We start from the raw sequence: 26,398 nt of genomic DNA, 5'->3' as shown, positions 1-26,398 counted from the left end.
GGTAGCAATAGCAACTGTGGGGGAAAAAAAGTATTGAAGAAAGTTTTTCTGATAGAGATCTCATTTCTCAAACATTTTTAAAAAAGTATAAGTCTGGATTTGAATCTACAGCTTCCTGTAGTCCTGGCTTCACAGGACTGCTGAATACTTTAAATAGTAAAGCAATACCTAAATATGAGCTGAAATTATATTTCTATTCTGTATATTAAATAATAATCAAATTCTTTGTAATGTAGTTTGCAAAATCCATGACTTCAATTTAGGGTTTTAGACAAATGCAATAATTCTTGAAATCTCCCAAGTTAGTACTTGATTAATAGTCAAATGACTTATTGGAAATAAGTGCTTTAGGAATTAGATGGTAGAAGACAACACAATGGTAAAAATGGTCTTTGAAGACTAGAAAAGAAAGGATGGAAATAAGAGCAGTTTGAGTAACTGGAGAAAATGATGAGGAAACAGTTTCAGGAGTTATAGTGTATACTTAGTTTGGTGGAAGAGGTTTCAAAAACTAACTGAAGATAATAGCTTTATTGATATAGGTTGTGTAGGGCCTTGACTCAGAAGTGATTCAGAGCAAACATGCAATAATTTGTCATTAAGAAATCACAAAATACTGAATAGTATTGAAACTAAAAATTTCTGTGTACAACTAAAATTAGCTCTTCAACTCACATATCCCAGATCTTTTTAAACCAATTGTTTCTAATGCTATGTCCATTTTTTTTACCTCTTACTTGTCCTATTTTTATTCTAAGACATTTGAGAAGTGGCTCTATGTTAATTTCATATTGTGTGCACTGCTTCAGGGTACAAGTAATACTCAGTAAACAGAATTAATCATTAAAGGGAATTGGGAATTTATTTATCTTACCTCAAAGGGATTGCTGAGGTCTGGACTTAGAAATGAGTCAGAAAAGTAAAGGGACATGTTTGTTACTGAATCCATCCAGAAGTTATTAACTGCTGCTGCTATTCACTATATTACATTATGAGATGACATGACCTTTCTCCAAGACATGTTCATCTCTTCCATTGTCTGCCCTTCATTAAGTATCAGAGAAGATGGTGGCACCTGAGGAATATTGAAAAGAAATCCATAATTGGTTTTGTTTTGTTTTGTTTTTTATCACAAGGCAGGGTTCATTCTGAAGGGGGAAAAGGTATATATACATATATATATATATATATATATATATATATATATATATATATATATATATATATACAATGACTACATTATTTAGAAAAAATCAATAAACTTTACAAAATATTCATGATTGTTGCTCATGAGGATTAAGAATAGGGGTTCTTAACCTCATTTTGTGAACTTTTTATTTTTTATGATTATATTTAAATATAATTGCATTTCTTTGTAGTCATATATATTTACACATTTTAAAGCATTATTTTGAAGTATCCATAGGCTTTACTAGACTACCCAAGGAATTATGACACACAAAAAAAGCTTAAGAACACTTGATTTACAAACAGAAGATCCTTTTTTTTTTTAGTTTGCTTTTTTTATGCAAGGCAATGGGGTTAAGTGGCTTGCCCAAAGCCACACAGCTAGGTAATTATTAAATGTCTGAGGCAGGATTTGAACTCAGGTACTCCTGACTCCAGAGCTGGTGCTCTTTCCACTGTGTCACCTAGCTGCCCCCAGAAGATCCTTCTTAAGGAAAGAGTTCAAATTAAATTTTTTCTTTTCCTTTTAAATGTAAAGTTGTTTTTTTTTAACATATGTAGCAAGTACTCTTTAGCTCTCTTTCTCAGAATCAGGTTATTGCATCTTTCTTCAAGGTGTCATAAAGGCTCCATGAAAGGTTTAGTGTCTCTCTTCTTCTGCTCTGGGCTCAAGCCCAATAATTGTGTTCTCCCCATTGTTATGAGCTTTGTTCCATTTAGCTACTTATTATGTGGCAGCTTTTCCAAAAGTATCTAATGTCAAAGATATAATAAGAAAAAACACTATCTCCAAAGCATACAATGCCTTATATTTTTTCAGTCTCTAATGGACTAGGTTTAAAAATTAATTCAGTTCCTACATAGCATCGGTCCTGTCAAGTTCATATCCAGATATGACATGGCTTCCATATTAATCTTTCAACTGTGGTCAGGTCCCAAAGATCCCTCCCAAAGACTAGTCCCTGCTCCTTAGGGCATTGATGCTTTGTGTATTTCATTGACTCTAGAATCAACCTGCATCCTGATTCCCAGATACCCATAGTTCACTTTCCCAATTTAGATGGAGAAGTCACTGAAGCTAATAGGCCTTTCTGAATACTTCTGAAACCAGTAAAAATCTCCCATTTATCATGTGGTTTGTAGACTAGAAACAATTATGCATGCTGTATATTCTTTGCAAGGCGTTTCCCATGCTCATCATCACAATTCTCCCAAAAGCAACTCTAGCATCTTCCATCATGAAGAGCAGTTATATCAGCCAAGTAGGTTGATGATATGCACCAGATCCCATTAGACATATTTATAAGAAAACTTAAATTGCTCAACACCCAAATAATGCACATCTATTTTTGAAAAATTAGGTGGTTTAGTAGATAAGTGTGGCTAGGTCTGGAGTCAGGATGACTTGATTTCAAATCCCTCTGATGCTTACTGTGTGACCCAGGGCAAGTCACTTAATCTTTATTTGCCTTGATCCACTAGGGAAGGAAATGGCAACCATTCCAGTATCTTTGCCAAGAAAATCCCATTGACAGCACTGGTGTGCTGAGATCCATGGGATCACAATGGACCCTACTGAACAACAAATGTACATATTAGAAACACAGGACAGTCTGTATAAAGTTTACTTTCATGATTTACCCATAATAGGAATGAAGATTTTGGCAGCATAACCAAAAGACTATGGAACTGTACAAGCATCACTTATTGTGATGAATTTGACACACTGTATTAAAAAGGAACTAAGCTCCTACAGAAGAATTTAAGAAAAGCAAAAAAATGAATGATAAAATTAGCACAAATAAATGCGGTTCTAGAAATGCAAGGGAAATTTTTCTTTTATTACTGATATCTGAAAGGGCACAAATCCATACAACAGCATTCCCTTTAAAAATAGTTTTCAAAATTTCTCAATTTTTCAAAAACAAAACTTTTTAAAATTACATTAATTTGAAAGGAACATAATCTGGAAAGGAACGTAATAGTACTTATAAAAGCTATTTTACCAAATGCAGGATTAAAATTAAATCCCAAACTAAGCACATACAACTAGCTGATTTTTTCTAAAGATCCCCATAATTTCCCAAAAGTTAAATTAGATAACCTAAACCAAGTTTTGCTGGGTTTCAATTGCCATTATGTTATTTCAGATGATTCTATATGAAAACTAAAAGATTTCTGACTCATTCATGGTTATGGAACAGATACTACAGAAGTTGGAGGCAAATGTTTGATTTTTCAAATTACAAGAAAATGAGTGAGAAGTGTATTTCAAATAGTTCTGTCCAAGGGCAGTTAGGTGGTGCAGTGGATAGAGCACCAGAGTCAGGAGGACCTGAATTCAAATGTGACCTCAGACACAGCCTAATTACCTAGGCTGTGTGACCTTGGACAAGTCACTTAATCCCATTGCCTTGCAAAAAAAAAATGTCTTTCCAATGTACAAGTTCTATATACAAGAACTTGTAATGAATAATAAATAAGTCATGGCATAATAATAAGTCATGGCAAATAAATAAATCATGGCAAAAATGCTTTTATTTTTTGCACTTATAGAATGAGAGGTTGATCAATGAAAGTCCAGTGCTAAAATCATGTTCTTTCTGAAATCAATCCATAAGGAACCTTGGTTAACTTCTTACAAAGGTACCCCAATTCAAAGGATGCCTAATTATCCTTTGACTGTTCTGTTCACTTGCTGCAGGTTGATAAAAATTTTAATTTGCTGCTAAACTAGGGCTATGCAAAAAAAAAAAAAAAAAAAGATTATCTCTCTCTGTGGCATCTTTCAAGTAAGAATGAAGAGATACTTTGTACCTCCAAGTAGGGAGAGACATAGAAAAACACCAGCAGCACCACTCCAGCTGTCTTATCACCCCACCTGGACCATCTTGTGACCACAAATGCATATGCCTATGTTTCTTTTGCCCCAGATGTATTTGCTCCCAGATGTATCTGCTCTTTGATGATCTTAAATGAATATTAAGTAGCCAGCTAAATAACATTTACAACATATAACTAAATAACATATGTAACATATAATACTTTAATATTAACATAGTATTTTATTATTTCATTTGATACTCAGAACACCTATATCTATCTATCTATCTATCTAATCTATCTATCTATCTATATATATATATATATATAGGTGCTATTATTAACCTCATTTTATAGGTGAGGATTTTTTTGTTTTCATTTTTTGTTTTTTGGCAAGGCAATGGGGTTAAGTGACTTGCTTAAGGTCACACAGCTAGGTAATTATTAAGTGCCTGAGGCCAAATTTGAACTCAGATCCTCTTGAATCCAGGATCACTACTCTATCCATTGTGCCACCTAGCCGCCCCCATAGGTGAGAATTTTGAAACAGACCAAGATCAAGTGACTAACCCAGGATCAGACAACTAACAAGTGTATGAAGCAATATTTGAACTCAAACATTCCTGATCCACAAAACCACCTAGATTCCCCTTTACAATGATATCTACTCTTTACTGTCTAATATGACAACTAGTATTGTAATAGATAGAGAAGAACAGAGAGCTCATATTTGTCTGATAAAAAAATGTAGAATCAAAAAAGTACAAGATGTGTTTTAACCTTCATCCTAATGAAAGTAGAAGAAAAGACACAATGCAAAAGTTCTTTGACTTTGAGATCAAAAGAGCTGAATTTCAACTTCAGCTTTGCCCTTTGCTAACTATATGAGGCTTAACATGTTCCTTAACTTCTCTGGACCTGAGTTTCCTCAATGATAAAATGATAAAAACTAGATGACCTTTAAAGTCACTTCCCAATTTAAATACTATGAATGATGATGATGATTGTCCTTCATTCTCGAAGAAGACCATTATATTAGGGAGGTGGTGTCATGACAAGCACATGAACTGGATTTGAGTGGGGGGGGGCTGTGCTAAGTCACCAGCCTCACTTTTTCCTCCAGTCATCTGGGTCCAGTGACCAGATATGAATCAGGACCACTAGAGATGGTCCTGGAAGCAAGGAAGTCAGGGTTAAGTGACTGACCAAGGTCGCACAGCTAGTAAATGTCAAGTGTCTGAGGAAGAATTCAAACTCCTATCCTTCTGACTCCAAGGTCAGTGCTCTGTCTACTGTGCCACCTAGCTGCCCTAAATACTATGAATGTAGGGGTGATCTATTGAGTATCTTATAATGGTTTCCTAATATGTTTATGAAAATAAAATAAAAGACTAAGAGTGGAAAGATACTCAAGAGTTCATCTAATCTAACCCACTGAAATTATGGATGAGGAAACTGAAACCCAAAAACATCAAGGAATTTTTCTAGGTCATGTAGTAATAAGTAATAAAAGGAAAATTTAAACCCAAGCCAATTAACGCCAAGATTAGCATTATCCTCTACCACAGTGTCTCCTTAACTCTCCTTCTTTGTCACCAATGGCTATAGTATATTGATCCCCTTGGTTTCAAATTAAAGTGACTATCAATTATCATGTAAAATTAAACAACATTCAATTCAATTATCATTTGAAAAGTATTCAGAACTGAACTAGGTACTAGGAATACAATGATAAAATTATGAAAAAGTTCAAACCTCAAGAAACTTATTCAATTAGAGGAAACAAGAGATAACACAGTTAAGTAAATATAAAACATGCTAAAAAAGTAAATACAAAGTAACTTAGAGGAAAAGAAGGAAGTACTAACAATAAGTGAGATCAGGAAGGGCCTTGAGTAAGACATGGCCCTTCTGCCAAGTCTTGAAGGAAGTTAAACATAGCTAAGAGTCTGTTAAGATTTAGACTCTGCCTTTGGAATGTGGGCATACCCAACTTCTTCCTTCCTCCTTCCACAAGGGAAGAGCTTTTCTAGTCACCATCCCAACTCCAGTTGTATTGAGAGATTTCTTTGAACTTTCTTGAATGGGAAAACAAAGGATAGGGCATTGTGACTGAACAATGTCCAATTCCCATCACCAGACAAACAAATACTATTTTTAGCTTCTGAGGGAGAAGAGGAGAGTCCAGGTTTGTCCTACTTTGGGATCTTTATTTATAAAAAACAGAAAATCAATATTAGTAAAAGTGTTTTTTTAATCCTTGAAGCCATAATTGGGGGGAAATCTTTTGCCCTTACATTTGGAAAAGGGGGGCCCATCCTCTGTGTTTCTTTATCACAATCTCATTTTCTGCTAGAAACTTTCTCTTTTCTCTCCTCCTTCCCCTTCTCCAATAATAAAGAACACAACCCAGAACATTTGTGGTATTAATGAAAACAAAAAGTTCCAGAGCAGGGAAGAAAGAAAGAAGATAAAGATAAAGATATAGAGGAAGTAAAAAAGTCACCATCCTCCTCCTCAGGAAATTTCTTCAGTCCTAGTATCTCTCCTCTTAGCCCTGAGGGTATCCCCATGACTTAATTCCTCTTATCCTAATAGTAACCTTCAAAGCTACTGCAACCAGCTTTTCCTCCATCTTCTCAACAAACTAAAAAATGACAGCTCAAATTTGAACTGCTCAGATAAAACATTAGCAGTCAGTTTCCCCACCAGAAAAATTCACACAATGAGCTTCTTCTCACCCCTTACCTGTATCCTTTTTCTGTCTATTGACCATCCCAAGCCAAAGAATTCCATTCTTGCCTGTAAGGCATCATCCCCTAGAATATATTTCTCTTTGGAAGGGAAAGATGCTAGAAGTTACATAAAAATTCCAACATAGAAGTTGAAAAGGGAAGTAATTTCCAGCATTAGGGATAACCTGTAAAAAGGCATGGAGCCAGAAGTAAAACCATTACAATCCAGCCCACTGTTACCAGCCCCAATCCTAACCACTTCTCAGCATTAATAATAATAGTGTTTGTCCTTCATTTTCTTTTATTTTTTTGTTTTTGCAAGGCAATGGGGTTAATTGACTTGCCCAAGGTCACACAGCTAAGTAATTTTTTAAGTGTCTAAGATCAGGTGTTTGAACTCAGGTCCTCCTGACTCCAGGGCCACTACTTTATCTTTCCGGAAGAGAAAATGAGGCTAGTGATTTAGCACAGTGTCCCATCACTCAAATCCAATTCACATGCTCGTCATGAGGGCACTTCCCTGATGTCATAGGCTTTTTCGAAAATGAAGGACAGGGACAGCTAGGTAGCACAGTGGATAGAGCACTGGCATCTAACATCCTTGAGAAGGTACTTCCTGATCTTGTCCCTTAAGGTCCCATCTCTGGGAACTTAAATTTTTAGGTGGTCTTATGCCCAGGCACTTCTGAGTCTGGTGCCCCTGTCTAATATCAATGAACTCAAGATGTAATTAGCTTGGGCTGCTAGGTGGCACAGTGGATAGAGCACTGGCCTTTGAGTCAGGAGGATCTGAGTTCAAATCCAGTCTAAGACACTTAATAATTACCTAGCAGTGTGACCTTGGGCAAGTCAATTAACCCCATTGCCTTAAATAAATAAAAATTTTTAAAAACGATGTAATTGGCCCCCATAAATTCAAAAAAACACTTCTTGAGTAGAAAGGGGTTGACTTAGTTACACATGTGCTATATGTCTCTTCTTTAATGTAACCAATCATGATCCCACAAACCTCTATTATTGCCAATTCCATAGCCAGTAATATGACTTTTTTTCCTGCTTTTTGTTCCATACTAATAAAATTAAGTTGCATCTTCAGTTCTGGGTTATTTGTCAGAGGCAGTACCATTAACTCATCCTTTATTAATCAGTTCTGTACCCTATTAATGAATGCATTTTTCTTGTAGAATTGTCTCAGTTTATCTTTTTGTAAAATTTCACATGCACATATATGTGAGTGTAAAAAATCACAGTATGTATACTTCACTTTTATCAGTTTTTTCTCTGGAGGTGGAAAGCATCCTCCATAAGAGGTCTACAGTTATTCTTCAAACAATATTGCTATTACTGTATACAAGGTTCTCTTTGTAGTGCTCATTTCATTCTTCATTATTTCATGAAAGTCTTTTCATGTTTTCCTAAAATTATTGAACTAATTACATATTACAGTTCCTATCCTCACAATCACGTTTCACAACTTTTTCAGCCATTCCCCAATTGATGGACATCCCTTTAATTTCCAGTTCTGTGCCATAACAATAAGAGCTTCTGTTAACATTTTAGAACATATAAGTTCTTTTCCTTTTTCCCTGATCACCTTGGGGTGGGGGGGGGGGGAGACTTAATAGTGGTATTTGCTGGGTCAAAGGCTAAACATAGTTTTAAAACTTTGGGCAAAGTATTCTCCTAAGTGGTTGGATCAGTTCTCAATTTCACCAACTATGTATTTGTGTTCCAAATTTTTCATATCCCCTCTAACATTTGTCATTTTCCCTTTCTAACTTTTAGCCAATCTCATAGATGTGAGATGTTTGAAGTTGTTTTAATTTTTATTTTCTACTTAATAATGTTTTATAACATTTTAAAATATGTAGCTTTGATTTCTTCATCAAAAAACTGCCACCTAATCCCTGATTACATTTATCAATTGGAAAATGATTCATGTTCTTATAACTTTGACAAAGTTCTCTATATATTTGAGATATGAGACCTTAATCCAAGAAAACTGTCTATAAAAATTTCTCCCCATTTTCTGCTTTCTTTCTAAGCTTGGCCTCATTTTGTTTGTACAAATTTTTTTTTATTTTAATGTGCTGAAAATTATCACAATGTTTTATCTCTTATTTATTCATAAATTTTCTCTTATCCACGGTCTGATAGACTATATGTTCTATGTTCTTCTAATTTTCTTATGATATATGAGAACATATGTCATTTTGACCATTTTATGATGGTGTGAGATATTGATCTATACTTAGTATCTGCCAGTCTTCTTTCTAGTTTTTACAACAATTTTTTCCACTAAATAGTGAATTCTTACCCCACAAGCTTAAAACTTTATACTTTTCAAACTCAAGAATGCTATAACCATTTATTACTGTGTATTGTATGTCTACTTGCTCCACTGATTGACCTTTCTATTTCTTAGACAATACTGTATAGTAGTGATAGTTACTATCTTATAATACAATTTAAGATCTGGTACTGCTAAACCTCCTTCCTTTTTTACATTTCCCCCTCTTTAATTTCTTTGACATTCTTGACCTTTTTTGTACTTCCAAATGAACTTTGTTATTTTTCCAAGCTCAATAAAAATTTTTTGAGGGGCTAATTTAGATTGCATTGAATAAGTAGATTAGTTAGAATTGTCATTTTTATTATATTAGCTCTACTGTCCCATGAACAATTAATATTTTCTAGTTATTTTAATCTGACTCTTTGTATATATAAAGTGTTTTATAATTTTGTTCATGTGATTCCTAAGTTTATCTTGATAGGTCTATTCCCAGGTATTTTATACTGCCTATAGTTATTTTAAATAGGGCAACTCTTACTGTCTCTTCTTGCAGGATTTTGTTGATAATATATATAGAAATGCTGATGACTATATAGGTTTATGTTCTATCATGTCCCTTTGTTAAAATTATTATGTCAATTAGTTTTTGTTGCATTACTAGAATTTTCCAAGTATATCATCATATCATCTGCAAAGAGCAATTTTATTATTTCCTTGCCCATTCTGATTCTTTCAAATTCTTTTTCTTCAGATATTACTATTAACATTTCTAATACAATATTGAATAATATTGGTGATAATGGGCATCCTTGTTTCATCTCTAATCTTATTGGAAAGCTCTCTAGCTTTTTCCTTATTACAAATAATGCTTGCTTATGGTTTTAGGTAGTTGTTTCTTATAATTTTAATTTAAAAATCCACTTAATCCTATCCTTTCAAGTGTTTTTTAATCAATGTTGTATTTTGTCAAAAGTTTTTTTCTGAATCTATTGATATAACCATTTGATTTTTGTTACTCTTATTATTGATAAATTATGTCAATACTTTTCCTCATATTTATTAATTCAATGGTTTCCTTACATTCTATCTTATAATTGTCACCTTTAATTTTTAGGCTTTATAATTTGGTTTAATTGGGGATTTTTAATTTGTTTGTTTTCTCATTTTTAAAATTGCATATGCAATTATTGGTCTGCTTTTTATTTTATTGATGCAATTATTTAGAGATACAAATTTTCCTTCAATTACTGCTTTTGCTTCATGTCATAGCTTTTGGTAAGTTTTCTCATTATTACTCTTCTCTTAAAAAACAATTATTTGTTAATTCTTTAATTTACTTACTCTTTAAGGGGTTAATGTCATCCACATCCAAAGAAAAAACTATAGAGCCTGAATGTAGACCAAAACATACTATTTTCACTTTTTAAAAACTTGCTTTGTATATATTTTTATTTTTTTCATTATTTTTTCTCCTTTAGACTTCTGGTTCTTCTTTCACAAGATGTATGAATATGGAAATATGTTAAACATGACTGTACATATAGAAAAACATGGAACTCAAAGACTTACAAAAAGATGAAGTTGAAAACTATCTTTGCATGTAAAGAAATAAAATAACATAACATTAGAAAAGATTGGGTTACCTTGGCTCTAATTAATTTTTAATCTGTGTTTTATGATACTGTGTTATATATAACTTTTACTGCATTATGATCTGAAAAGGAGACATTTAATATTTCTGCTTTTCTGCATTTACCTTTAAAGTTTTTATGCTCTAATTACATGATAAATTTTTGTAAAGGTATCATGTACCACTGAGAAAAAGAATATTCCTTTTTATTCCCATTCAATTCTTTACAGATAACTATCATATCTACCTTATCTAAGATCTATTGATGTTCTTGACTTTTTTTTCTTTCTTCTTTCTTTTTTGGTTAGATTTATCTAGTTCTGAGAGGGGAAGACTGAAGTCCCCCACTATCATAGTTTTATGATCTGTTTTCACTGGTAGTTCATTGAGTTTCTCTTTTAAAAGATTGGATACTGGGGTGGGGCAGCTAGGTGGCACAGTGGATAGAATACCAGCTCTGGAGTCAAGAGGATAAGAGTTCAAATCCATCCTGACACTTAATAATTACCTACCTGTGTGACCTCAGGAAAGTCACTTAACCCCATTGCTTTAAATAGATCAAAAAAGAAAGAAAGAAAGAAAAAAGTTTGGATGCTATAACATTTGTGCATATTGATTTAATATTGCTATTATTTAATTATTTATAGTACCTTTCATCATAATGTAGTTTCCCTATTTATCTCTTTTAGTTAAATCTATTGTGGTTTTAACTTTGTCTGAGAACATGATTGCTACTCTTGCTTTTATTGCAATAGCTGAAGCATTATAAATTCTACTGCGGTCCTTTATTTTTATTGTATATGTATCTCTTATTTTTAAATGTGTTTCTTATAAACAACATATTGTCAGATTTGGGGTTTTAATTCATTCTGCTCATTTTATGGGTGAGTTCATCTCATTCACATTTAAAGTTTTATAATTAGTAGTTGTATGCTTCTTTCTATTTTTCCTCATTGTTTATCCTTCTCTCCCTGTATTTTTTATTTTATCCCTCCTCAGATACTAATTTACTTCTGACCCCTATCTCCCTAATCTGTACCCCTTCTAAGAGTCCCTCTTTTATCCTCTGCCTCTACCCTCCTATTTCTTGATGCATATGCCTTTCTAAGAATCCCTTTCTTATCCTATCCCATTGCCCTTTTATTCCTCTGTATGTTAAGACTTTTTAACAGTTCTTCCATTCACATTTCATTTGTATGTGCTAAATTACTCCATTTTACCTCTCCATACTCAGTTTTGTTTTTTACAATCATCCTATCATACTCAACTCAACTCTAAATCTTCTATATGGTCTTTCAAACTACTCTAGTAATGATAATATTTTTTAGTTATAGACCGTATTTTTCCATATAAAAAACAGTTTGACCTTATTAAAACCCTTATCATTGGTCTTTCAATGTTCACTTTCTTATATTTCTCCTGATTCTTACAGGTCAAATTTTCTATTCAGTTCTTGTCTTTTCCTCAAAAATATCTGAAAGTTCTTCAGTTCATTAAATATGTTTTTTTTATGCAGGTTACATTCAGCTTTGATTGGTGAGTGTCCTTTGGTCTTTTAATGTAGAAATTTTTCAGTTGTTTGTAGTACTTTCTCTTTGACCCTGGAGCTTCAAAACATCTATAATGTTCCTGTGAGTCATTTTGGGACCTCTTTCAGGTGGTGATCATGGATTTTTTACAATTTTATTTTATCCTTTAGTTTTAAAACTTTGGAGTAATTTTCTTTAATACTTTCTTAATTATAGTGTCACAATGCCTTTTTTAAATTATAACATTCAGATAACCCAATAATTTTTAAAATGTCCTTCTTTGATTTGTTTTCCACATCAAATGTTTTCTCTTATATGTTTTACTCTTTTCTATTTTTTCATTCTTATGATTTTGCTTAATTATTTCTTGCTGTGTTATAAAGTCATTAGCTTCCCTTTGCCTGGTTCTAATTTTTAAGTAGTTATTTTCTTACAAAAGGTTTTAGATTTCTTTTTTCAATTGCTGATTTTCTTTTCATAATTTTCTTGATTTTTTTGCATTACTCTTATTTTTCCCTAATTTTTCCTCAACCTATCTTTTTGATTTTTAAAACCTTTTAAAAACTCTTCTAAGAACTCTTTTGTGACTTATGACCATTTTACATAATTCTTTGAAATAGAAATAGTTGTTTTGACTTCACTGTCTTCTCAGTTTGAACCCAGATCTGTTCTTTCACCATAGTAGCTATCTATGGTTAGGTTCTTTCTTTTCTCCTTACTTATTTTTTTAGGTGACTTTTTCTTGGTTTTTAACTTTGTGTTAGAATCAAGCTCTCTATTTGGCAGCCTAACCTCACATATTCCTTACCACCCCTGAGTCAAAACCAGAGCCCCCAGTAATACTGTCACCACAAACACTCTTACTCCCTGTGGTCTCCTAGGGGACCCTTAGCTTACCTCTCTCCTTGGAACCAAAACTAGAGACTCTATTGCAAATGACCTGCAGAGCCAGTAAGGTCCCTGCTCCTCTATGACTGCACTCACCAGCATGTATTTGTGCCTCCTTGCCCCCAGTCAAAGCCTAGGACCTGTCTAGTCAGCAAACCTGTGTTCCCTTTCAGAGGACCCTGTCTGACCACAAATCTGTTCAAGTGGTAAAAGTTCCTAAAGCTAAGGTTTCCATCTACATAGCTACCCCCAGGATTTGTTAATTGTTGGATCAGTGGTAGCTTCACTTCAATAAAGTCAGACAACCACTCTAGGGGTTTAGCTTTTCCTAAGTTCTTCTAACTTATTATTAGCTGAACAACTGTTTTACCCTGACTTTTAATTATTTCTGCTGTGCTAAGTTCACTTTCAGGCATTATTTTAAATTGTTTGTGGACAATTTTGGAGAGTCAGGTAATTCCCTGAATTATACTGCCATCTTTCTAGAACCTGCCCCAATTTTTGCCAGTAACCTAACAAAGCATTTAAAGAAATAAATAAGATTTAGGGAAAAAAAACCAAACAACTTTATAGACTTTCTTTTAAAAATGGATTGATGAGTTGCTATGACATAATAAATATAAAAAGTAAAAAGACTGAAGTAATGGAAGAAAATGTAAGGTATCTCATTTCTAAAACAATTGACTTTGAAAATGAGCCTAGGAAAGGTAATTTAAGAAAAAGAGATTGGATAACGTTTTTCAAAAAATGTTGAGTGGCAGTTTGGATCCATGTGCAACATGGAGACAGGGTAGGGACTGGAAGATTGCTTGCCGTGGGGGTGGGGTGGGGGGAGGGAGGTGGGATTGGGGGGAAGTTTTGGAACTCAAATAGTATCCTTAATAAAAAAAATAAATAAAAGAAAAAAATGATGAGTGGACAATTTGGATCAATGTACAGCATGGAAACAATGTAGAGACTGACAAATTGCTTTCTGTGGGGTGGGGGGGCAGAGCAATAAGATTGGGGGAAAATTGTAAAACTCAAAATAAATAAAATCTTTAATTAAAAAAATCATGAGTGGAGAGGTAGGAAGTAGAATGTCATTTGTGAAGAACAGCAGGTAAACCAGGTTGGTTGGAATGTATGGTGTGTAAAAGGAAAGGGGAGTGCGTGTATATGTGTGTGTGTGTGTGTGTGTGTGTGTGTGTGTGTGTGTGTGTGTGTGTGTGTGTAGTGGTGATTATGTAGAGTCTCGAAGGTAAGATTACTAAGAGCTAAAATTACTAAGATCAAGGGCTACTTCCTAAAAGGATCTTAAGAAGCTTCATCTTCAGGGGCAGGTTTTGGTGGCTGTGTGATGATGATGATGATGATGAAGATGATGACAGGGAAGCCAATTAGGAGGCTGTTACAAAGATGTTGTTTGTCCTTTGTTCTCCAAGAGGACCATGACATTAAGTCGTCACATGCAAGGGAATTGGATTTAAATGAGGCCAAAGTCCCCAGCCTCACTTTCTCCTCTGGAGCCATCTGGATCCAGTAGTCAGACAGGGATTAGGATAACTGGAGATGGCCCTGGATGCAATAGGAGACCTTGGCCTTTTGAAGCTAAGGTCTTTTCCAGATCTCAGGTCAAGATTGAGACATTGCCCATGCAGTGATTAAGGCAGAAAGCTCTTTAAACACATTGAGCTTGACCTTTGAGATGTCCCAGATAAGCATCTAACACCAGAGTTTACTTGGATGGGCCCTCAGCCCACCTTGCTAAACCAGGCCCAAGTCTTTGTGAATCCCAGGGAACCTGATCCCAAAACTTCCAGGAAGGAAACAAAGTTTGGTCCATGAGGAGAGAGGCCCCTGTCTGTTGGCCAGACTTCTCCATGACCTGACTGGGCTGTGAAGCCATTTATCTAAGATGACTGATACTACAGATGCTGTGAGTACTGTACCTGAAAAGAACATTATCCACCCAACATGTGGCAGCAGGAACAAACCCAGGAAAAGGAAAAGGAATTTGGAAATATAAACATGACTAACCACTGCCCAGAATGGAGGTTTGTTGCCTAGCCCAGCCATCCAAGCTTGGATTCCTGGATATGAAGGGCAGAGCTAAGATGGCAGCATGAAGGCAGCATTTCCCAGAAACTCCTTCCCCCCAAAACTCCAAAAGCCATCAACTTATGACTCTAGTCAAAATTTAGAGGGGCAGAAGACTGTGATACATTTTCCCAGTCCAAGATAACTTAGAAGTTCCACAGGAAAAGTATGTTTCACCAGGAGGGTTGGGGGGGGGGGGAAAGCCCTGGCTGCAGCTCAGCACAGCACAGCCCAACCCAGCCCAAGGATCACTGGGGACAGCTTGAAGGGGAGGTGAGAGAACTCTGCTGCACCAGAATGAGTGTGGAGTGAGGAGCACTGACCTCAGAGCAGCCTCGTGGTGAGAATCTGCAGCAGGAATCTGAGGAAACCAGCATGCACTTCCAGAGCATAGCCCACAGATGGTAAGGGGGTCAGGGAAGACTGCAAAAATCTCTCTGCTCTCCCTGGGGCAGGAATCCGCTGTTGGCCTACACTCAGATCCAGGTTGCAGTTTGGTCTTCCATACTAAGATAGCAGGGATCCTCCTCACAGCTCCAGGGTAGAGGGGAGTGCTTTTGGTCATCTACATATCAAAGCACAGGCAGGAGAACATAAGACCTTGGAGGAATAAAGGTTCCCAGTGGGGTGTCCCAAAAAAACCCCAAAATAGGTGTCTTAATGATACTCAAAAGCTTGGAAAGCACCCCAGGACCAGGCAAAGGCTGGAGAAATGAATAAATAAAGTAAAAAGAGGAACACCATTGAGAAATTCTTTGTCTATGATCCCAAGAAGGATCAAAATACTCAATCTGAAGATGAGGAAGTACAAGCTCCTGCATCTAGGAATTCCAAGAAAAATGGAAGTTGGGCTCAGGTGATGATAGAGCTCAAAAAAGATTTTGAACATCAGGTAAGTGAGATAGGGGAAGGATTGGGAAGAGAAATGGGAGAGATGCAGGAAAAACATGAAAAAAAGTCAGCAGCTTAGTTGAGGAGGTCCAAAAAAATGCTGAAGAAATAACATGTTAAAAGCCAGCATAGGTCAAATGGATAAAACAGTTCAAAAAGTTATTGAGGAAGGGGTGGCTAGGTGGCACAGTAGATAGAGCACCAGCATTGGAGTCAGGAATACCTGGGTTCAAATTGACCTCAGACACTTAATAATTACCTAGCCATGTGGCCTTGGGCAAGCCACTTAACCCCATTGCCTTGAAAAATCTAAAAAAAAGTTATTGAGGAGAAGAATGCTTTAGAAAGCAGAATTGGCCAGATGGAAGGGGAAATAGGAAAGCTCTCTGAGGAAGATGAATCCTTCAGATGTGACATGGAGCTAAAGGAAGCTGATGACTTTACAAGAAGTCAAGACACAATACTTCAACACTAAAAGAATGAAAAATTAAAAGAAAATGTGAAACATCCCATTGAAGAAACAACTGATCTGGAAAATAGATTCAGGAAAGATAATTTAAATGTTTCTGGGATACCTGAGGGTCATGACCAGAAAAAGACCTCATTTTTAAAGCAATCCTACAGGAAAGTTGCCCAGATGTCCTAGAAGCAGAGGGCAAGGTGGAGATTGAGAGAATCCACCAATCTCCCCCAGAAAGAGATCCAAAAAGAAAAAAACCCCAGGAATGTTATAGCCCAAGTCAAGGAGAAAATATTACAAGCAGCCAGAAGGACACAATTCAAATATCATGGAGCTGCAGTCAGGATGACACAGGACCTGGTGGCAGCTGCATTAAGGGCTCATAGGGCTTGGAATATAATATTAGAGAGGGCAAAAGAGCTTGGAGTGCAGCTGAGAGTCAACTACCCAGCAGAGCTAAGCATCCTCTTCCTGGGGAAGAGATGGGCTTTCAATGAACCGGTGGAGTTTCAGATGTTCCTGTTGAGGCTACCAGAGCTGAACAGAAAATTTGACCTTCAAATACAGGACTCAGGTTACCAGACTAATAAAGAGGAAGACTATGACATGCATAAGATGTCTAGATTTTAGCAAGTCTTTTCATGTTGACCCTTAGGATGCAGCCATCTTCTGACAAGTTAAATTTTTCACCATTGTGGTGTACCACAGTAGAGAAGAGAGAAGACTCCTCCTGGGAGACCTTCATGTACCTGACCTGATGGAGAAGCAAATGGAAGATGGAATTGAAGACTTTGGGCTCACCCTATTGCTGGAAGCAATGAGATCAAATTTAGTATTTATATATTCTTTTTTTAAAAAAAAGTTTTTCTGTTAAATGTAAATATTGTTTGGATTTCCAATGACAAGTACAGGTACTCATAATATTTATAATGTTATGATGTTATGATGATGATGAAAATAATAATAATAATAATTAGCATTTATGTAATGGAAAAAAGTCATGAGTGAAAACTGCATAGATCTACTAAAACCCAAGGGCAAAGTAAAAAGAATCCAGGATCACTTTCTGAAAGGAATCCTCAAATTAAAACTCCCAGGAACATTATAGCCAAAATTCACTATTTGCAAGTTGAACATTTAAAAAATATATAAGAAGCCAAAAATAAAAATATTGAATATTCATAATCAGAATCGCATAAGATTTAGGAGCTACTACATATGGGAGTTGAGAGCATGGAAAACGAGATTCTAAAAGGAAAATAATAGCCTTACAACAAAGCATAAGACCTAGCAAAACTGAGAATTATCCTAAGTATGAGGGGTCTGGATAAAATGGTGTTGGACTTTTAATGATATAGAAGATTTCTAAGCATTACTGGATAAAAGACTAGAATTGAGTAAAATATTTTTTGTTTTGGCAAGACAATGGAGTTAGGAGACTTGCCCAAGGTTACATAGCTAAGTTAGTATTAAGTTCTAAAGCCACATTTGAACTCAGGTCCTTCTGACTTCAGGGTTGGTATTCTATCCACTGTGCTACCCAGTTGCCTCCAAGTAAAATATTTTAAATTAATTTAAAAATTTTAAACATAGGTATTAAGAGATACATAAAACAATAAATAAATGTAGATGAAGTATTTACATTCTAGAAGGGGAAGATTATATAAATGTTCCTGCAAAACCCAAATGTCATAGTAATAGAGGAAATTAATTAAGAGAGTTTAGAAGTGTTTTTTAAAGTTTTGATCCTAAAAGGAGGAAGAGGAAGGAAGGACAATGAAATGCACAAAGAATGAATAAAGAAAAGTGAGGGAATATCTTATCTCACAAAATCAGGGTAAGTGAGGATAAGAGCAAGAAAGAAGTGGTAGGGGGAACCTATATCACTTAAACCTCAGTTCCATCTGAGCCAATATTTTAACTTTTCTTTCTATCTGCAATAGGCATTTAATAATGTTTATTGACTGACTGAACACACACACACACACACACACACACACACACACACACACACACACACACACACATAGAAATTTGTGTAGAAATAGTCCAAATCAGTGATGAAATGGGAGGGAACAGGGGGATGGGGATGGGAATAAGAGAAAGTATTTATTCATAAACAAAGTAAATTTTAAATTCATGGAATAGATCATGAAGAGAGGTTTGAAAGAAAGGAAGGATAATAACCTATCAATAGGGTCTGAGCATGGGGAGAAATTGGGGAAAGAGAGTAAACAGGTTGTATCAAGAATAGAGCACTGGTAACAAACATATTTCATTCTCATAACCCTCTTATTTTTGGTAGAGAGCCAGGGAGTGGAGAGGGAAAAGTATAAGAGAATAGAATAGAGGGAAATGCACAAATAAAAATCATGAATGTGAATGGCATGAGCACAAATAAAGAGACTAGAGTAAAATTTATAATACTTTAGCTGAAACACAAATAGTAATCATGATCTCAAACAAGCAAAAGCAAAAAAAAGGTTTTAATTAACTGAAATAAAAACAGAAATCATATTATGCTGAAGGAATCATACAAAATGAATTAATAATAATACTTTATGCACGGGATGGGTTACTATCTAAATATCTAAAGGGAACACCAAATGAGTTACAAAAAGCGATAGTAAAACTACAATATTTGGGGACCTCAGAGTACCCTTTTCAGATCTAGAAAACTCTAAACAGATCAGAAAGGAAGAATTCTTTAAAGAACTAAATAGGAGGCAGTTAGGTGGTACAGTGGATAGAACACTGACCCTGGAGTCAGGAGTACCTGAGTTCAAATCTGGTCTCAGACACTTAATAATTACCTAGCTGTGTAACCTTGAGCAAGTCATTTAACCCTATTGCCTTAAATTTTAAAAAAAATTAAAAGAAGCTAGTAGGATTTTAGAAAAATTAGGAATGACAAACCTCTGTCAATTATTGAATGAAAATGGAAAGGAATATACATATTTCTTATCCTTGGCACCTTTACAAAAATTAATCATTTAATATGACATTGAAACCTCATGAATAAATGTAATTATATATTTAGAGGATTTTCATTCTTTGTTGAACCCATGACTTCATCAGTATAAATAATTACACTGCAGTTTCCAAATGTAGTCCAATTCACTCTCCTCATCATCATCTTTGATCTTCAACCTGATCCTTCTCCTAATATCCTTATCTTTTCAGAGCATTGTCATCTCCAAGTCACCCAAATTTGTGTATCTTGAAAGTATGACCTTCGCATTTTTCTTTCCTATCCAAACAAATTCCAAGTTCTGGCAATTTTATTCCTAGAGACATCCATTCCATTCTCTCTACTTACAATAGTAGAAATCTCCTAATTGGCCTCCTTGTCTCCAGTCTCCTCTCACCAATTATTACTTTATGGGGCTGCCAAAATAATCATTCTTTGGCACAAGATTGACAATATCATACTCCTATAAAAAGATATAACATACATCAATATGTTTCTATTTCCTAAAGAATAAAATATAAACTTCTTAGCCTGGTATTTAGGCTCTTCAAAATCTGGTTTCAGTACTCCCTCAGACTTTTCTTCCCACACTCTAAATTCCAGTCAAACTAGTCTACTAACTATTTCCTGAATAAACTCATAAGAGTTGTCACACATGCCTGGACAATATTTGGACAATGATATAATAATACTTTATCAGAAAGGAAACATCTAGGTATTGAAGTATATGTGTTTGTGTGTATGTGTATGTATATTAAATAGGGTTAGGGTTTTCATTTTGAAATCATTCTTCTGTTCAATCAAATTGACTGGTTAGAATAAAGATAAAAATCAATAACAAATTAGAAGAATGGAAAAGGATGAGAAACCCCTATAGATAAAATAACAACTTCAACCTGACTATCTAAGCAAGCTATTTACTCTGGATAATGGATAAAACTAAACATAATGATCCTGAATATCACCATTTCTTAGAATATTTTAACTGATGTAAAACAATTACTACAAGCCAAAAGACCTTAGGAGTCATTCCATCTAGCAGCCAATTTCCCTGTCAAGTGAAGAAATATAGTAGATGCAAGCAACATCAGATTTAAATACAAAGTTATTTATAAATCATTAAGGTGGAGAAAGCCAAAAGATTTTGTGCAATACTTCTTCACAAAAGAATGAATTATAAGGAGTGAATGAGTTTCAGAAAACTTTAAAGAGGGTCAATTGATTCAGATCATACCAAGAGTATTTAAACTATAAAGATGACAACATTAAATATGTAAAACATTTCTAAAACATTCTAGTCTCACCAGCAATGATAGGGAAGCCCTAACCTTTTCACTCTCATTACACAATGTTGTACAGAAATCTTATATTGTTGAACAGTTCTATTGGTGTGCTAATACCTCATTCTTTTTTTTCTTTTTTTAGTTTTTGCAAGGCAATGGGGTTAAGTGGCTTGCCCAGGGCCACACAGCTAGGTAATTATTAAGTGTCTGAGGTGGGATTTGAACTCAGGCACTCCTGACTCCAGGGCCGGTGATCTATTCACTGCACCACCTAGCTGCCCCTCATATTCTTAAATACTAAAAAAATCTGTCCAACAGATTATTAATTTACCTTCCATGTCCTCTTCTCCTGCCTGGTATCCCCTTACTCATTACAGCACTAGCTTTTTTAAAAAATCAGTACATAATGCTATTAATTCATATTGAACTAGCATGCCAATAAAACCTCATATATTTTTTTTCTTCATGTGAACTTTACTCTAGCTTTTTCTCCCCATCATGCACTTGTAGCATAGACTTGTGGCACGACACACATTACACTATAGTCCAGTCAAACTGGCCATGCTACTGTTGTTCATACCCAGCACTCAATCTTTTGTCTCCGTGTCTTTCCTATGGCTGTTCCCAGTGATTTCTTTTGAAGGGGGCTTTCCACAATGGATTTCTTTCTTCACCATGCCCATGTACCTACATTTTCTCCCCCTGCTTGATCTGACTGCTTTTCTACTTTCTTTCATGGGCTGTCTTCCTTCAGAATATTAGTTCTTTTAGAGTAAAGACCACCTGCTTTTTGCTTATTTGTGTATGCCTATTCCTTGATATTATGCCAGTCTCAGAAATGTTTAATACCTCTTAACTTGATTTCAGCTTCAGTATTCCCTCTCTAAAATGAAAATGATTCTTATAGTACCTGCCTCATAGGATTGTTGTGAGGTAAAAAATGAGATAATGATTGTTCTGCACTTTGTAAGCTTAAAAACATTTTTTAAATGTCAATTATTATTATTGTTGTTATTACAAAAAATTATTTGACTCAATAAAATTAAATATAGCAGTAAAATATACTCTTCCAAAAAACACTTCCTGGGAATAACATTATATTTAAAATAGTAAGACAACAATCTTGGCTTACATAACTGAAGCTCACTAAATCATTTGTTTATTCAGATTTTCCCTTAAGTTTATAATTTAAATGTATAGATTTTTTATGTTTTATTATATTGTTTATATAAATGGTACAATACATTAAACGAAGTATTAAACATGGGCCGCTTTGCAGTCCCAAATACTCAGCATAGAAATTAAAATATAATTATAAAATCCAACAAAATAAATAGATATAATTGAACATAGATAATGTCAATTTGTAGTTACCTAATTTAATTTAATAACAGGATCCTTATGTATGCTTTAAGAGTTCTATTTCTCTTTGAATTTGGCACTTCTGGACTAGATAGAGAAGGTTACTTAAAAAGTAACTTAGCTGTTCCTCAGTGGAAAAGTGATCAAAAGATAGAAACAAACAATTCTCACAAAAAGAATAGCAAACGAAAATCAAAATGATCCACAGTCATATGAAAAATCGCTCTAAACCATTACTTCTTAGAGAAATGCAAATGAAAACTTCTCTGAGGTACCACCTCCCACCTCTCAGACTGGCCAATATAACCAGAAAGGACAATGATCAGTGTTGGAAGGGATGTGGGAAATCTGGGACACTAATACATTGTTGGTGGAGCTATGAACTCATCCAACCTTTCTGGAGAGCAATTTGGAATTATGCCCAAACAAAAATCTGTATTCCCTTTGATCCAGCAATACCACTACTGGTCTATACCCCAAAGAAATCATGAAAAAGGGTAAAAATATCACTTGCACAAAAATATTCATGGCAGCCCTGTTTGTGGTGGCAAAGAATTGGAAATTGAGTGAATGTCCATCAATTGGGGAATGGCTGAACAAATTGTGGCATATGTACATTATGGAACACTGTTGTTCTATTAGAAATCTGGAGGGATGGGATTTCAAGGAAGCATTTGCATGAAATGATGCTGAGTGAGATGAGCAGAATCAAAAGAATATTCTAAACCTTAATAGCAAAATGGGGGTGAGGATCAACCTTAATGGATTTGCTCATTCCATCAGTGCAACAGACACAATTTTGGGATATCTGTGATGGAGAGTACCATCTGTATCTAGAAAAAGAATTGTGGAGTTTGAACAAAGACCAAAGACTATTATCTTTAATTTTTTTTAAAAAAGCCATGTTCTTATTATGTAATTTTGCTATGTCTTATACTTTTTTTTTCCTTAAGGATATGATTTCTCTCTCATCACATTCAACTTAGATCAATGTATACCATAGAAACAATGTAAAGACTAACAGACTGCCTTCTGGGGGGGGGGAAAGCAAGATTAGGGTAAAAATTATAAAATTAAAAATAAATAAATAAATTTAATTAAAAAAAGCAAAGGACCAACAACCATATGAAAAATTCTATCACTAATAAGAGAAATGCAAAAGCACCCTAAACTTCCAAATCATACTCAGCAAATTGGCAGAGATACATGGGAATAGTCTAGGAACTAGGGAAAGACAGACACACTGATTCATTATTGATCGAACTGTGACGTAATCCAACCATTCCACAAAGCAATTTGGAATTAAAAGAAATTGAGAAAATATTCATATTTTATATTCATATACTACTGTTTATATTCATAACTACTGTTAGTCATAAATTCCAAGGAAATCAAAGAAAGGTTAAATATATGTCAAAATATTTATAGTAGCAATTTTTATAGAACCAGAAAACTTTTTAAAAAGAAGTCCTTTGAATAGTGAGTAAATAAATTGTAAAGATATATTATAAATTATAGAATATTATTGTGTGTAGGAAATGTTGATGAGGAAGAGTATAATCATAGAAAGACTCATAAGAACAATGCAAAGTAAAGTAAGGAGAACTAGGAAAACAATATATGCCTAACTACATCACTATTAATGAAAAGAATTTCAACAGCATAAATGAGAGAGAGAGAGAGAGAGAGAGAGAGAGAGAGAGAGAGAGAGAGAGAGAGGAGAGGGGGGATAAAGGACCATTTTACTCCCCACAAAGAGAAAACAGCAAATATATCTCCTCCCTTCTTTGAAAAAATGGAGAACTATATGGAGCCACTTTATAAATACATATATGTGTGTATGTATGTTTGTGTGCATATGTGTATATATTTTATATATTTATATACATATATTTTTTCTTAGACTAAGTTGATGTGTTGATTTGTTTTGATGAGCTACTTTTTTCTTACTTTCTTGTTGGAGGTTCAGATCATTGTTCATTGTGATGCAATGAGTCTCAGAAAATTCAGAAGGAACCTGTGAAAGTATTAGATACAGGTTTCTTTTTCCATATCCTCCCTATAATGCAAGTGGTAATGGACAGTAAATGGGAATAAAGTTGTATGAAGTACTTGGGAGAAGAGATTTGAATGATCCAAACATAAGAGTACTTGACCTCTCATTTACAGTGAATTGACCATTCACTTACCTTACAATAGAGATTAACACAGTATCTGTAAAGTTGAAATTCTTGAAATGGAAGTACAAAATATAATGTCAAGGGCAACCAAGTGAGAACAGAATGTAGCTACTATTGTGATAAAATGTTCTGGGGTAGAATTCTTGATAATTGGTGACCTCATGGAATGACTGTGGAGGTATTTGAAATAGCATTAGTAAGCTAAAGGCAAAAAGTATCTGCAAACAATTCATTTTGCTAGAACATTCTGCTTAAGAAAATTATTATGAAATTATCCTACTTTGGGAAGTAATGGGGGAGCCTATTCACAGCTCCCATATATACCAAAATATTTATAGTAGTACTTTTTGTAGTAGTAAAAAGCTAAAAGTAGGGAATGACTAAACAAATCACAGTACAATATAAATGGAAAGATCAAAGAAAAATAAACAAAACTGGTTGTTGTATATTTGTAAGCCCAAGAAGGAGAGCTAGGAGAAGGTATCTCCCTTCTTTGAGAGGCAGGATACCACGAATGCCGACCACAATATATACTGTCAGATTTGGTTGATACATTGATTAATTTTGAGAAATCATTTTCTCTTTTCTTTTTAAATGTCTTGCTATAAAAAATTTCTTCATATGTAGTATAGAATAGAAGGAGTAATATTAGGGAAATAGAGGTGATAGAAAAGAGATCGACAAATTCTAGTCTGTCATATGTATTATATATTTGTGCTATATTTAATACATATATGTTTATGTACACATATACATCTATTATAGTTATATACATTTAATATGCACTCAGAAATCAGAATTTAACATAAGTGTAAGAGGAAAACAATAAAAATCTTCACTAAATGACTTTAACTCTTCCCTCTCTCTATCAAACCTTCCTCAACAACAAAAAAAAAGGTTTACTGATTTCTTCCCTACTCATTTCAAACTCTGGACCCAGTGCTGGGAAAAACTGAATTAGAATCCAGCCTCAAATATTTACCAGTTGTGTGACCATGGACAAGTCACTTAACTTCTATTTGTCTGTTTTCTTAACTGAGCATCTATGTATATATTTGTCTAGAGATAAACAGCACCTACTATCTGAGAATGCTGTGAGTCAAATGAGATATTTGTAAAAAATCATTTACTGTAGTGCCCTGGTCCATAGTAAATACTATGTAAAATGATATTCCCTTCCCTTCTTTCCACCTTAATTCAGACCCTAATCATTTCTCACCTAAATTATAGCAAGAGCCTCCTAATTGGTTTCCCTGCCTTAAATCTTTTACCACTCTATGATATCCCATAATTTGATGCCAAAGAAATTTTCCTTTCAGTTTAACTTTTAGAGCTCTAGATAAATTCAAACTATCTTTTTTGGCTTCAATGGATGTTGATCTTAATCCTGCACTCTGAGATCCAACCAAACTAGTCTCCTCTCTGTTCCTCATATACAGCTCCCTCCAATGCCTTGGCAGTGGTTGTTCATCCTTCAGTCCTGGAATGTTGGCCTCTACACCTCCTCTTCAGAGAATCACTGTCTTCCTTCAAGATGCTACTAAAGCCCCACCTTCTACTTGAAACTTTCCTGATTAACCCAACTCTGTTAGTGTCTTCTCTCCCAAACTACCAAACAAATTGTAAGGGTTTGTGTTAATTCTTTTACTTTTTTCTCTCTCATTCACTTTTTTCCTCTCTCCATATCTGTGTGTGTGTGTGTGTGTGTGTGTAGGTAAATATATGTAGATATCTCTCATACACCTAGGTAGAGAACTACCCATATTTAGCTTGCTAGAGAGAGTCATATCTACATCTATCTATATAGATATCTATAATATGGCTATATAGGGGAAATATTTACTTATAGAAAGCATTCTCTATATCTATATAGAGAAGTGAGTGTCTATATTTAGAGACAGTTATCTCTCTCCATATTTATATCTACATCTATATATTTGAGAGAGAAAAGAAAGAGAGAATGGGAGTAGAAAGGGAAGCCTCCTTGGAAGTGAGAATTGTTTCATCCTTTGTACTAATATCACTGGGGTGAAGCAAGGTATTTGGCACACAGAAAAAGCTGCCCAATTAATATATGTTGAATGCT

At 34.7% G+C, this 26,398-nt stretch overlaps 1 protein-coding gene across 3 annotated transcripts in view; it reads right to left on the bottom strand.

The window, feature by feature from the left end:
- SCAMP1 (secretory carrier membrane protein 1) overlaps positions 1-24,388 on the bottom strand; it is a 123,956-nt gene extending 99,568 nt beyond the window's left edge. The window contains exons 1-2 of one of the 3 annotated variants that reach the window (XM_074208387.1): positions 24,322-24,388; positions 875-1,075 (exon numbers count right to left, since the gene is read on the bottom strand). In XM_074208387.1, the coding sequence (XP_074064488.1) occupies positions 875-949 (75 nt within the window). In that variant the 5' untranslated portion in view covers positions 950-1,075; positions 24,322-24,388. Of the gene's footprint in view, positions 1-874; positions 1,076-5,879; positions 5,995-24,321 lie in introns of those variants that run through there. The other 2 variants (XM_074208388.1, XM_074208391.1) reach the window with 2 other exon arrangements.
- Positions 24,389-26,398: the final 2,010 nt, after the last annotated feature.

Source organism: Macrotis lagotis, chromosome X (assembly GCF_037893015.1).
Source record: "Macrotis lagotis isolate mMagLag1 chromosome X, bilby.v1.9.chrom.fasta, whole genome shotgun sequence".
In the NCBI taxonomy this organism is placed as follows: domain Eukaryota; kingdom Metazoa; phylum Chordata; class Mammalia; order Peramelemorphia; family Peramelidae; genus Macrotis; species Macrotis lagotis.
Note: the sequence above shows the minus strand (reverse complement) of the source record. Positions and strands in the feature narration are given on the sequence as shown.